Source organism: Globicephala melas, chromosome 19 (genome assembly GCF_963455315.2).
Source record: "Globicephala melas chromosome 19, mGloMel1.2, whole genome shotgun sequence".
NCBI lineage: Eukaryota > Metazoa > Chordata > Mammalia > Artiodactyla > Delphinidae > Globicephala > Globicephala melas.
The window spans coordinates 34,240,366-34,254,830 of NC_083332.1; the positions used below are offsets into that span (position 1 = coordinate 34,240,366).

At 40.9% G+C, this 14,465-nt stretch overlaps 1 protein-coding gene across 1 annotated transcript in view; it reads left to right on the forward strand.

Annotated features, from left to right (window-relative positions):
* The first annotated feature begins 5,837 nt into the window (after window positions 1-5,837).
* Window positions 5,838-14,465, forward strand: part of AMFR (autocrine motility factor receptor) — a 40,542-nt gene continuing 31,914 nt past the window's right edge. The window contains exons 1-2 of the mRNA XM_030848037.3: window positions 5,838-6,278; window positions 13,580-13,672. Of these exons, the coding sequence (XP_030703897.1) occupies window positions 6,012-6,278; window positions 13,580-13,672 (360 nt within the window). The 5' untranslated portion in view covers window positions 5,838-6,011. The remainder of the gene's footprint in view (window positions 6,279-13,579; window positions 13,673-14,465) is intronic.

Consider the following 14,465-nt stretch of genomic DNA (forward strand, 5'->3'; position numbering starts at 1 on the left):
GGCTGAGTTAGTAACTTTGGAATATAATAGATCTGGTTTTGAGTGTAAAATTCATAACACAAACACAAATTTTTAAAACTTGTATTTGAACTGGTTAGTTATAGTTGTATCCCAATGCTCTCTTGTTAAGTTTCCTGATGAAAATAGTAGAAACTAGGGAAGTTCAAATTTGATGTATTCCATTAGAAAGAGGGTACAAGGGTACTGTTTAACACTTTCATTAGGTAAGTTCTTATCACACTTCTTCAAGAACCAACAGTCTTAAAATGTGCATTCCAATTCTCTAAATAATAAATACTGACTAGTTTTTAAATGAGCTCTTGATTAACTTATATTTTTGAATGGCTTCTATATTCCAGGTTTGTTTGTAAATGAGAGCCCACTTTTGCATTGTATAATTACAATATATGCCGTGTTCTTTTCCCTGAGTAATCTGAGTAGTGAATACTCTATATAAGACTACTAAATGTCATTGGAAAATATTCAGTAGGTTGAGGGAAAAACTAAAAAGTTTTACTCAAATGTTTTAAATCATATTTAGTATTGACATCCCTTTGAAGAAAAGTGAAATCTATTTTTTTTCTATGTGATGAAGACTTGTGATTTTTTAAAACTAGATAATACTTAAAATAGCATTATGATAATTCTGTGTATGAATTTGTACTTTTAACAGTAGTTAAGACTTCTTTTTATCATTGTCTTCCCTTGTAATTAGCATTGTATGGTTCAGTTATTATTATTATTTTTTTTGCGGTACGCGGGCCTCTCACTGTTGTGGCCTCTCCTGTTGCGGAGCACAGGCTCCGGACACACAGGCTCAGCAGCCATGGCTCACAGGCCCAGCCGCTCCGCGGCATGTGGGATCTTCCCGGACCGGGGCACGAACCCGTGTCCCCTGCATCGGCAGGCGGACTCTCAACCACTGCACCACCAGGGAAGCCCTATTTTGTATATTTAAGGGTTCTGTTAAGTTAGCATTTTATTTGGATAAAACATACCCAAACTAGCCAGTCTGTTTTCTTACATGATTAATTAGAAGTGAGAGGTAGAGGTCCTCCTTTAAGGCAATCAGCTTAAAATTCCCTTTCTTAAATGGTGCGACTCTTACACTCTCAGGTTTTTAATGACTTCATTTTTTGAGATGAAATTCGTGGAGTACCTTTTCCATGTTTGAGTTCTTCAAACCTGATGTTTTCACTAGTTCATAGTGTTTGGAACAGTATGTGCCCATCACTAAGACTGCTTCAGAGAGTGCAAAATTTTGTATGTCCCATTGTCAGAGAAGGCCTAGTGGGTTTTAATGTAATACAAGTCAGCTTATATAAGCATGAGGTTTGATTTCCTATAATTATTCCACATGTTTTACATTACTCATTATTTGGGTTAAACTGGACTCATTTGAAGCAGTTTGCCTTTGCTAAATATGTAATGAGAAGTATAATACTGTAATTTGACTTGAGCCATAAAACACATTTTAATATTAGCTTATATTTATCTAGCTTGTTTTTGTGAAAAAACTGACTAAAACCTAAGTAAATCTAGATTAAGCCAGTTTAGATGTAATTTGTATTTTAGTGATAGATTGTATCGTTAAGACTAGAGCTAAATTGAGAAAATGTATTATGTTCTGTTAAGGGAAAGATCAGCGCATTTAAAAACTTAAACTTTGGTTGCTGTGTTAACATCATAATGTACAAGCATCATTTATAATTTGGCTTTGAGAATTTCTCTGGCATTAAGTTTATAGAAAAATGTATAAAAGAAACAAGTTTTGGTTATATTTTTATATTTGTAAAGTAAAAGTTTGATTAAAATGGTCACTGTTCTTTTTTTATTTTATTGTCATTTCAATAAAAAAATTAGAATGACTCTGTGATTTTGTGTGTGGCTACTAATCTTAGCGTGCCATTAGAAATCCTGCACGGTTCTTTTTCAGTATCATTGGCCAGAGGCCATTACATTAGGTAAGAGACAACTTGCATAACAGCAAGGGCTTGAAGACCTGGGACATCCATGTTGCCCTCCCCTTGCATTCCTCCATTGTGTGTTGGCAGTTGTCTTAGGCAGATGCGGTTTCCTGCAATGTGAAAGGGTCATTGGATTTGGAACCTGAAGACTGGCATTTAGAAGTTGCCATGCAATTTTGTTAACTGTGTTATATCATTGGGGACTCAGTTTCCAAAGAGAGTATTGACTTTAGTTTTTTTTTAATCAAACTTGCTTGGTGGTCATGATGTGCTGTGACACCATGCTTGCTACTTTTGTAATATTGGGTTGGCCAAAAAGTTCACTTGGTTTTAAGTAAAAATTTTTCATTTTCACCAAGAAATTTATTGAACGATGTATTCGTTAACCGAATGAACTTTTTGGCCAACCCAGTACTTTGCAATTTAATTTCATTATTGTAATAGAAATGGTTTTCTCAAAACGTGAGAATATATGTGTAATAAAACCATAGCCTTGAGACTTTATATCTAAACAAAAGTTGAACAAAACTTGATACAGTTATTGCAGAGTTTTTCTGAAAATTTTACTAGTTTATAGCAGGCACCAGAGAGCTATGAAAAATTATGAAAGAAAAGCTAAAAACTGAAATGTTCCCATTAACTTACTTTTTTCCCTGTGAACTTGATTATTTTTTCCCCTCTGCTAGATTTAGTAATGGAACACATTGGTCCAGCTAATGAAAACACAAGCAGAATTCCATGGGAGCACAATGAAGGCTACTGGATTAGATGATGAAGTTCAGTTCCTAGGCTGCTGAGAACCTTAAACAACACCCAGACTACTCAGCATTTCTCACGGGATGGTGAAAATCAAATGAGGTCATGAATATAGAAGGCTTTTGGATATTTTTAAAAATGAAAAGAGCAATAATGTATTTAGATATGAATCTTCACAACTCTGGTTTGTCTGAAATGTTATATTTATTTCCTTTAAATCAAACCAAATCAGAGCCCCCGTCTCACAAAATGGCAGGGAATTCAGTCTCAGTCATTATTGGGAATAGGGGACCTACCCAAAGTCATACGAATCCAGAAAGCATAAATGGTACTCTGAAATGAAGGTGGGGGTGGGGAGACCTCTAGCTTCCATCATGGACTCCATGGATATTTGTGCAAGCTGAACTAGCTTCTTAAGTCTGGATCCATTGCCTCCCTGCCACACTTGGGCCTTAGGATGCAAATGATGCAGGTGGCCCCTATGCCTATGGTCCAGCCTTCCTGGCCACACTAGTATTCATCTCCCTGAGTCTGGTCTCCTTTCCCACTCCTATCATGATGTAGGACGCAGTACAAAGAACCAGGAGCATTGGTTGACTTTAGAAGGTGGGTTCTGTCCTTGAAAAAAAAAATCCTTGAGGGAAGGATGTGCAAAAGCCTGGCTACCTTCTTGGAATGGGTGAGGACAAAATGTTGGCAGAACAAATACTAATTATCCCAGTGAGATGTCCAGATGCAAACCTTTAAGATCTTTTAAAATGCAAATAAAAAATAACCTTATATAGTTAGGTTAATGTCACCTATTCTCATATTGAATCTTCAGAAATTACAAGCTTCTAAAAGTATAATATTTAGACTATAGTTTTTATGTAGTCAGAATCAAATGTTAAAAGTTGCTATTAAACACAAAGTCATTCCAGGAAACAGGTTGCCTGAAGTTTTAACACTTAGAAAGTAGTGGTTCTCTCAAAATATAACTCAGTATAACACTTTGAATTCAAGATGGTGGAATACTGTACCTTAATAAGGACAGATTTATTAACAGTAGCCCCTTATGGTGACAGGACAAGTTTGGTATATGATATTTTATGACTATTGTGGCTTGGATTGAATTTGGATAGTTGGATAGTGTGGTTTAAAATTTATGGGGGCTTGGATAAAGTAGAACAGTTACTTGTGGAAAATCACTATCCTTTTTTTCCATATAAAACTTAATTTACCAATAAAGTTGAAAGTTTAGCATTTTAATCAAATGTCTGCAGGTAGAGAACCAAAGGGAACTGAAAGTTTAATCATATAGATCTCATATAAAAAAGTGTGTGTGTGTGTGTGTGTGTGTACGCTCATCCTCCCTCCCCAGTAAAAGCCAAACTGTTGTGTTCATCACAGGCCCTTTAATAGGATGTTTCTAAAAATTACAAATTGGATAGTAATAACGTTGAGCTGAGCGATCTTTTGTTTTCTAACAAACTTTTAGAATTAGAATATTAGGTATGAAAGAGACCTTGAATATATTTTAGTCCTTTTCTTTTGAAAGTTTGTAAGATTCAACAAATATTTGCTGAATACCTACTCTGCATCAGGCACTAGTACAGGCCTTGGGGATACAATGAGGAATAAGACCTCCAAGATAGCACTTTTCTTTGGTAGTGCTTTTCTTTCTTTCTTTCTTTTTTTAACAGCCTTATTGAGCTATACTTTACATATTTCATAATATATACAATTAAAGATTTTTAGTATATTCAGAGTTGTGCCACAGTCACCACAATTTTAGAACACTTTCATCACCTCAAAAAGTAATCCATGTTTAGCTTTTATACTTCAGTTCCCTCATCTCCCTAAGCAACCAAATAATCTTTCTCTGTCTACCTATGTTTTTGCTTGTGCTGGACATTTCAAATAAATGGAATCACGCTATGTGGCATTTGTGTGGCTGCTGTCACTTAGCATGTTGTCAAGGTTTGTCCATGTTGCAGCATGTATCAGTACTTCATTTTCATGGCTGAATACTATTCCATTGTAGGGGGTATAACTTAGGTATCCATTCATCGCTTGAGGGACATTAGGGTTGTTTCTACCTTTGGCTATTAAGAATAACGTTGCTGGGCTTCCCTGGTGGCACAGTGTTTGCAAGTCCGCCTGCCGATGCAGGGGACGCGGGTTCGTGCCCCGGTCCGGGAGGATCCCACATGCCGCGGAGCGGCTGGGCCCGTGAGCCATGGCCGCTGAGCCTGCGCGTCCGGAGCCTGTGCTCCGCAACAGGAGAGGCCACAGCAGTGAGAGGCCCGCGTACCAGAAAAAAAAAAAAAAAAAAAAAGAATAACGTTGCTACTGACATTTGTGTGCACATTTTGTATGGTGGTGTGTTTTCATTTCTCTTGGTTATTTACCTAGGAGTGGAATTGCAAGGTCAAATGGTCACTCTTAGGTTTAAACTTTTTGAGGAGCTGACAGACCACTTTCCAAAATAGTTGCACCATTTTACATTCCTACCTGCTGTATGAGGGAACACATTTTTATTTCCTGCTTAATCAGATTCGTTTTAGACTCTGCTGGAGGTTAGGAGTAAACAGCAGAAACTTTATTTGCGAGGAATTTAAGACCGTTGGTTAATTTTCTTTCTATGGGGTCAGGGCCTCTATTATTCCCTAAGCACCATCTCCTCTTTCAGCCACCTAGGAAGCTCCTAGGCCCGCAGGGGGTGCTCCGGGGTAACCTGCTTAAGAGGGCGTTTAAGGAAGCAAAGGAAGGGACAAGTGGCCAGACGCCCGGTGGTGGGGGTCCCCGAGTCCCGCGGATCGGCCACGCGGCCAGGGCTTGACCGCTTGTCAGCGCCGTCGGGCCTGAGTGACGCTTGGGCTCGGCCCCGGTCGGGTGCCCCGTGCGTCCGCGGGCCAGACCGAGCTGGGGTTTCGGCGGAGGATAATGCTGGGTTCTGGGCCTCAGGGCCTGCGGCCGTGGCCTTCGCCAGCCGGGCGGCGGTGCGACCGACGGGGGCGGGGGACGGAGGCCGCGCCCCCGCGCCCGTCCCGCCCGCACCCTGCTGGGGGCGGCGGCCCGCCCCTAGCCAGCCAAGGCTCTTCCGCGCCGGCAGGGGCAGCAGCGGGAGCGGCGCGGGGCGGAGAGGCGCGAGCGGCCAGGAGCGGCCCGGCCCGGCCCGGCGAGGAGGAGGCGGCGGCAGCGGCGACGGCAACGGCGACGCCAGAGCCCGTGGGCGCCGTTCGCGAGGCCGTCGTGGCCCGGCCGCAGCGCGGGGAGGCCTGGGGGCTGGAAGCCGCCGCTGCCGCCATGCCGCTGCTCTTCCTCGAGCGCTTCCCCTGGCCCAGCCTCCGCACCTACACGGGCCTCAGCGGCCTGGCCCTGCTCGGCACCATCGTCAGCGCCTACCGCGCTCTCAGCCAGCCCGAGGCCAGGCCCGGGCCTGGGCCCGCCGAGGCGGAGCCGGTAACGGCCCCGGTGCAGCCAGACCCGGCCGCGCTCGTCCGGCCGAGCACCGGAGGACCCCGTGCCCGCGACGTGGCCCAGTACCTGCTCTCGGACAGCCTATTCGTGTGGGTGAGCGAGGCTGCCGGGCCCGCCGAGGAGGAGCGGAGAGGAGCCGGGCGGGGGATTGTGGGGACCGCCATGTCACCCATTATCTGTGGGGGGCGTGGCTGGGGCCGGGGTCCCCTCCCCCCGGGACCCCCGAGTGCGAGGCCCGGGGGGCGGGGCCCCGCCCGCGTGCGCGCCACTGGAGGACCCGGTGAGGGGTTGGGGTGGGGTGGCTTTGGGGTCGTGAGGAGGGGCGGGTCCCGAGGGCAGGCTCGCCTTTGAGGGCCTGAGGAAGGGACTTTGGGACGCGGTTGGGGAGGCGCAGGGGTCGAGGCGCGAGGGGACGTGACCGGCCGGGGAGGGTCAGGGCCGGGGTGTAGTGGGGAGGTGCTGGGGTGGGTTGGGGGGAGAAGTAAACGATGGCGGAGCAGAGTTGGGGTTCTGAGGGACCACCGGGAAGGAAACAAGGAGCCCTCAAAGAGCGGCTTGACCTGGCTGGGACCGGCCAGTCAGTTACCCCGGCTATTTTATTAAACTGTGGAGGGAAGTCGGAAGGCTTTTCGGACTCTGTCAGACCCGGAAATGTTAACAGGTTTCCCACGAAGAGAGGGAAGAGACAATTCGGATGTTGAGAATAGGAGAATTTTAGGCATCTGGGTGTGTTCGGACATTCCTGTTTGGAGAGAGGCCTTTTTTTTTTTCTATTTATTATGTGATTGTCCTGTTTGGGTAGAACAAACACACAAACTGTGCTTCCTTTCCTGCTGCTTTTACCTGGTGATTCATGAAAGTTTCCTTTGATGTCTGAAGGCAGCCAAAACATTCGGAGTCAAGAGGTGTCTCTCCATTTGAACTCAGGATTTTTCCTTTTAGTGATACATTTTAAAACACGGTTTCCAGTTTGTCTGCCAGTGTAAGATAAGCAGCATTTACAAGGCATAAATGCTGGTTTCACTTATTAGAACAGATAATTTCAGGCGGGTAGATCAACAGTATTTTCGCTTAAGAGCTTGGCTTATACCTTAGCCTTTGAATGCCTCACGGAAACCCCACGGCGATCAGAAAAGTTGTTCCAGGACTGAAGTCTGTCCCTTGGATTTGCTGTGGTGTCTTGGGTCCAGAGTCTTGTCTTCTCCTGTAAATTCCCGTTTTGGGGTGAGAGCCGGCTGTAAGTGACTGGGATTAATATTCAAAGTATACAGAATGATACACAACTCATTTGTTATAATTAATCCCACTGTGCTTCATCAGGAAGCAGTGGGATTTATGAATTGTGGATGTGGGTCAAGTCTCTTGGTCCTTCTGACGAAGAGGTGAGTAGAAGGCAGTGAAGGGTGAAGTTCCATTCCTCCACTGCTGTGTAAAGCTGAACCTTACAGTACAGAAGAAGGGAGAAGAGAAAGAACTCAGCCACACGTCTCTTGTTTAATTTCTATTACACATAGATTTAAAAAATCTATTTTTGCATTTCAGTTGGCAGGTAAACTGATGTGGAGAGTGATTTTGCCAAATGTTGAGAATATAATGTAGTCTTATATATATATATATTTAAGTATATGATATAAATAAGCCTTTGAAATGGAACTTCTATAGTATTTAACAACTACTAGTATTGTTTAATGATCTCCCTACCCCTCCCCAGAGTTTCTTTTTACAAAACTCACGTTCAAATTCCAAGGTTAACATCTCTTCATAAAACATTACATAAAGCCTGTTGATTTTCTGTGAAAATTATTACTTTTAAGAAAATTTCCTTTTCTTCCCAGCTTTTTCAACAGAGGTCTTGCCTCATGCGAGTTTGTAGTTTCTTCCTATCTGCTGATGATTTTTTTCCTTTCTCAGTTGATCTTGCTGTTTATCTTCCAGCTTTCCTCTGTGGTTTTCACACTTATCTTGGTCTTCCTTGGTTCCTCAGACCCTCCATGTATGCATTGTCAGTTTTCCTCATCACTCATTACTTAAGTTTCTGCTTTGGTAGACTAGTGGGAGTCAAAATCTCAGATGCCTTCCTCTGAGGCCTGACAGATCGCATTATTAGGTGAATATATGGCGGGGCCTTTGTCAGAATGGATCCTTTCTTGCCCTGCCCAAGGACACTCAGATTCAATTTTTTAAAAACCAAACAAAGGACTTCCCTAGTGACGCAGTGGATAAGACTCCTCGCTCCCAGTGCAGGGGGCCCGGCTTCGATCCCTGGTCGGGAAACTAGATCCCACATGTGTGCCGCAACTAAGAGTTCACCTGCCACAACTAAGGAGCCCAACTAAGGAGCCCACCTGCTGCAACGAGGACCCGGTACAACCAAATAAATATTAAAAAATAAAAAAGGCAAGATGAAACAATCAATTGATCTTTCTGCCAGTTTGCAAATCCTGCTAGCTATTATTTTGCATATTGGAATCTCTAAAACTTGTCTTTGTAGGGCACAGTTTAGATGAATATAGATACTGATATAATGTCTTCATTTTGATTAATGTCCTAGGTGATTTTAGGCATGTTAATGGTTGAGAAACTGATGAGGGAGAGGATGGGGTATGGGGTGAAGGTCAGATGTTGTAAACCTTGCCTGCTCTGTTAAGGAGTGTGAACATTATTTCATGGGCCAGAGGGTTTAAGTGGGAGTGAAGGGGAGGAGGGGCTGTCATAATGAGATGATCTTTTCAGGGGCAGACCTATAACTGCAGTGGGGAAGGTGGATTTATGTAGACAGGGAAGCGGCCAGGAGATGTAGTGACCTAAGACTCCAGTCCCCAAAGGAAGTTCTCCAGGTGGCCCTCTGGCACTGACATTGAGAACAGGTGTGAGGGGAGGTTCCCAGGGTTGTTGCACTAACAAATACCCAGGTTTGTCATGATTATTTGTTTCTTCATGTCTTTCTAGAACTTTCATTCCAGATTAGGTTTTATTTTGTTACTCATTTCTCGGGTAATTTTACATTGTTCAGATGTCACTTCCATTAAAGTACCTCCTGATCAGTTTCCATCATTGTTTTGAATTGTTCAGGTGTTTTTGGCTTTTCAACTTCAATTAATCTTACTCATTAGTTTCATTACTTTCTCCTGGTTTTTTTTCAGTTCTGGTTTTTTCTTTTTCTTTTTTATGTATTTGCTTTTAAAACTGTAAGAGCTGGACATGATAAAATGGAGAAATAAACATATGAAACAAGTTTTAAGGTTCTGATGACTTAATTATATGCAAATGAAGTCATTTAAATAGAAGTGTCAAGGGAAAAAGTCACCAAAAACGAAAATGGATAAAAGTGAACTGACCGTTGAGAGCGGGGATTGGCAAACCGTGTTGCCAATTTGGCCTATTAGCTAATAATGTTTTTTACATTTTTAAAGTTTTTTTTTTTTCCGAGAGGAAGAATATGTGACTGAGAGCATGTGGCCTACAGAGTCTAAAAATATTTACTGTCTGATAGCCCATTAGAGAAAAAGTTTCTGACTCCTGCTTCAAAGAGCCCATCTTCACATAATTATACAACTTGAGAACTGAAAGTAATTTACTCGGTTTGAGTCTTTATGAGATGAATATTCCAAAGATGATTAGAGAAAAATGTTAGCTCCAGAAATGTTGGGGCAGCTGAAGAAAAAGACTAAACTTGTAAATAATAGGATATAAACCTAGATAAACAACTTAAAAATATAGGAAAAATCTTTATAGTGGGGGGGGGAAGCAGATTGCTGTTTGATTGCTCGCTAGATGTATGCTGCATGCTTTGTATACGTAATCTCATTTATTTCCCTAATGTGCAAAGGGGAGCACAAGCATCAGTATAATAAGGGGGAGTTTGCATTACTGGCATTTTATACTTGTCACTGGGAGCCTACAGAAAACATTCCAGTTGTCCTTAAAGGAGGAGACTGATAAAAGGTGTGTTTGGGGGGGGGAGGGGATAGTTAGTGCTGGTGTTAAGTAGAAGACTAAGAAATACCCAGATTGATCAAGTCGACACAGTTCACATCTACATATTATACAAATATATATGGTATGTATATATATTCTTTCTTTTTCATACACAGAAGGTAGCGTAGTAATCACATTTCTACACTTCGCTTTTTTTTCAGTGAGCAAGTTATCTTGAAGGTTCTGTATAATGCTAGTAAATGCAGAACTGCTGACTTAGTTTTCCTGGCTTCATTGTATTCTGTTGAATGGCTGTTTTACGGTTTATTGAACTAACCTCACTGATGGACATTTAATTGGTTTTCATTTTTCTGCTATTATAAACAGTGCTCCAGTGAACCCCTTGTACTTAGATTTACTTACATTTAAGTTTGGATTCTGCTCACAAAGAAAGATTAGTTAGCTGTGTACAGCAGAATGAGGTTAGTACTTTTACTGTGGTCTGCAAGGATAAAGTGAGGTGAGAAAGTTTGTCCCAATTCCGTTGGTTTAAATATGGACTGAAGTGTTGTTTCTGTAAGGATATCACTGATGACCTAGTGGGATCTGATTTGGAAATTTATTTTAATTTTTATTTTATAATGGAGTATAGTTGATTTACAGTGTTGTGTTAGTTTCACGTGTACGGCTAAGTGATTCAGTTATACATATACATATAGCCATTCTTTTTCAGATTCTTTTCCCATATAGGTTATTACAGAATATTGAGTAGAGTTCCCTGTGCTATACGATAGGTCCTTATTGATTATCTATTTTATATATAGTAACGTGTATATGGTAATCCTGGGATTTGCTTTTAAATGAGGAATGGTAATTATGTTTCTTTCTGTATCTGCAATTTTTCAAGCCTTTGTCAATTTTAAAATTGAGAATTTATTGGAATGATGATATTTGTGAAATTAAGACATTTTTCTGTAAGTAGAATAGAATAAATAGTTAATAATTATTGAGATGTTTTTAAAAACACTTCATTCATGATCTTAAAATAATTTAGTTGCTTCCTATCCTGTATAGCTTTCAGTTTCATAAAGTTCACAAAAGGTTATCTCTTTCCTTTTACATAAAATCCCTTTCTCATATCAGTTTACTTTCTCAATCTCTTTTTCTATTCTTAGCTGTGCTGATTTTTAAATCTTCCATTTATATTACAATAGGAAATGTTTATCTACTGGTGATGGACTTATGAGGGACTTCCACTTGTTTTTTTTTTTTGGTAAATCAAAGAAACAAAATTTTTATACCTCTTTTTTTTTTTTTCTTGTGGTACGCGGGCCTCACTGTTGTGGCCTCTCCCGTTGAGGAGCACAGGCTCTGGATGCGCAGGCTCAGTGGCCATGGCTCACGGGCCCAGCTGATCTTCCTGCACCGGGGCACAAACCCGTGTCGCCTGCATCGGCAGGCGGGCTCTCAACCACTGCGCCGCCAGGGAAGAAGCCCTATACCTCATTTTTGAACTTAGAAAAACTTAAGAAAAGTTTTACCTGAGAAGTAATACTTTATTTCTTATTTTGTAACCCAAGGTGTATGAGAATGCTGTTTAAGGTAGAGAAATGATTAAGCAACCCTAAATTTGATTTCTCCTCTGTTGTTCTCACAGCAGCTGGCTTGGTCTGTTAGATGCTTACCAAGTTCTGTGTCTTGTAGATCCTAAAAGTTCTTTGAGTGCAGGGTCCAGATCACCCTCATTTCTCTTAATGTCCTACATGCCTTGAGCAAGTAGGTGCTAAATGTGTTGAATTTATTTCTTTACTTTGTAAGCCTACCAGCAAAAACAGGAAGAATTTTAAAAAACTGCTTTGTAATTAGGCTTGGAATGTTTGGCTGATTTTAAAAATCCTCTTCAGCTGGGGGATATGGCATGAAGGATGGGGGCTGTAGTTTTGTCTTATGACATTTTTTCTTAACATGATTGGGGTTCCCATTAACTGGTTTAGAGCACAATGAAGATTAGCCTTTTAAACGTCTATTTCATCTTAAAATTTAGTATTCTACACTATTTGTTGGAATGTTTTGAAGAGGGCTGCTCCACAGGGAGTCATGTTAGGGAGGTGGGATGTTTTGGATAACTAATTTGGGTTTTTTCCTGGCTATTTGAAGGATTTAATTACCAGAAGAGTTTCATTTTTCAGCACTATTTTTGTTTCAGTTCTTTGAAAATACATCACATACTTCCTTGCCCCATTAGACAGGCAGAATGTAACTAAACATAATTTAATCTTTTGTAATGAATCAGGGCTACCATTCATTGTATGTAATATGTCAGGGCTACCACAGGGCTGGATGGTGTGAAGCACTAAGGGGAACCTGAAGAGATCTTAGGGAGTTTGCTTTCTTATCTTACTCTCTTCCGTCACCTTCCTTTTATTTACTTATTCTTAAAATATCATTTGCTTCTTTTAAAAGTAGATGGAAGAATGACCTGGAAAGAGGAATATGGCCACCTTCCTGTAAACTTAGTGAATCAAAGATTGAAGCAGCCTTTACGTTGTTGGTGTTTGTTTTCATTTGCTCTTAATAAAAGTCCTCTTTACCGTCTTCATCAAGGTCCTTTTGGCTTTTTCAGGTTCTGTGGTTTTAGAAATCATTTGAACATCAGTAATGTGATGTGCCACACTAGCCTTTGAGTCAGGGGCGGCCCACATTTTCATTTTGTAAGCATTACATTTGTTGTTTAAGTGTAAGGCGATCCCTCTCTTAATTACCAAGAAAGTTTTCCACTTGCTGGTGAAGAAGGCTTTGGATTGTCATTGCTGTTTCATGGTTGCCTTTCAGTTCTCAGCTCTTCCTGCTTTCTTGATTCCACTCCCCTCGAATGCCCCAGAACCTTTACTTTAAGGCCAACACCAGCCACAGATATCTTTTGTCCCATTGCAATACATTTGAAAATGTGTATGTTTTTGATTCTCAATTCTTCATGATCTTGTGAATTTTTTATGACCATCCACACTCTTCTCCACGTGTCCTATTTTTCTGACAGGGCAGGGCAGGATGTTTGGGTGGTGGACTTCACTGTTCACGATAACTGCATTTTCTGGAAAAGTTTTCTTCTAGGCTGTCAAAATCTTAATGTAGGAAATGATGTACCTAGGAGACACTTATGGTTTTTTAAGGTGCATACAGTACAAAGTTTACACACAATTCAGTTAAGACTGAAGGGGAAGATGGCCTTCTGGGGGGTACATGTTGGGACAGGGCTCTGTGAATTAACTGCTGAGTTGGTACCTTCCTCCCCACTCCTCATCCGTACCCTGCCACCCATAAAAATGTGCCCCTTCAAATATTACTTATCTTGTACTGGTAGAAAACTGGAAAGTCTCAGTTATTAGAAATGTTGGCTGAATTCCTAATATAAAATTTTTAGAGCTGCTTTTATTTTTCAACTGGAAATAAACTTCCTTTCTTTGGTTTGTGTACAGGTCCTAGTAAATACTGCTTGCTGTGTTTTGATGTTGGTGGCTAAGCTAATCCAGTGTATTGTGTTTGGCCCTCTTCGAGTGAGCGAAAGACAGGTAAGTCCAGATAGCAAGGATGCATTCTTGTGACCAGATTAAAGAAAAAAAATTTTGGTATAATTTCAAACTTACAGAAGAGTTGTACAAATAATATGAAAAACTCCTATATAGACTTCATCCAGATTCAGAGTTATTAACATTTTTCCCCATTTACTCTAACAGTTGCCTTTTATTTATATATACATATTTTTTGTGATCCTTTTGAGAGTAAACTGGGGACATCATACCCCTTTAACCTCAAGTGCTTTAATATGTGTTTCCTAAGAGCAAGGACATTTTCTTATGTAACCATAGCACAGTGATCAAAATCAGGAAATTCAGCATTGATGAAATACTTTATATAGCCCACAATCCATATTTAATGTATCCAAGTTGTCCCAATATTGTTCTTTATAGCTATTTCCTCATGAATTTTATGAAGTAGTTTTAAAAGAATCTCAGACTTGTTTTAGTTTGAGTAATTGTATATATCATTCTTTAGAATATGGGTTCTTTTCCAAAGGAATTTACCGAGAGATTTTGTGTTTTCCCTTTGGAAAAGTGTATTAAGATTCATCATTCTACAAGCAGCGTTCAGGTGAGATAGTCTGACATTTGAACATTACTCTCAGAATGCATGTATGAGCAGGAGGTGCTTTCATTAAAGAATTAATGTCACAAGCATACTGTACAGATTGGCAGTTCCCCAAGGATTTTAGTGGATGGAGTGTAGAATAGTGTGTTTTAAAGTAAGAATTTAGAACTGGCCTTTAAAACAATAACATAGAAACAGAACTATATTGTACTTTAT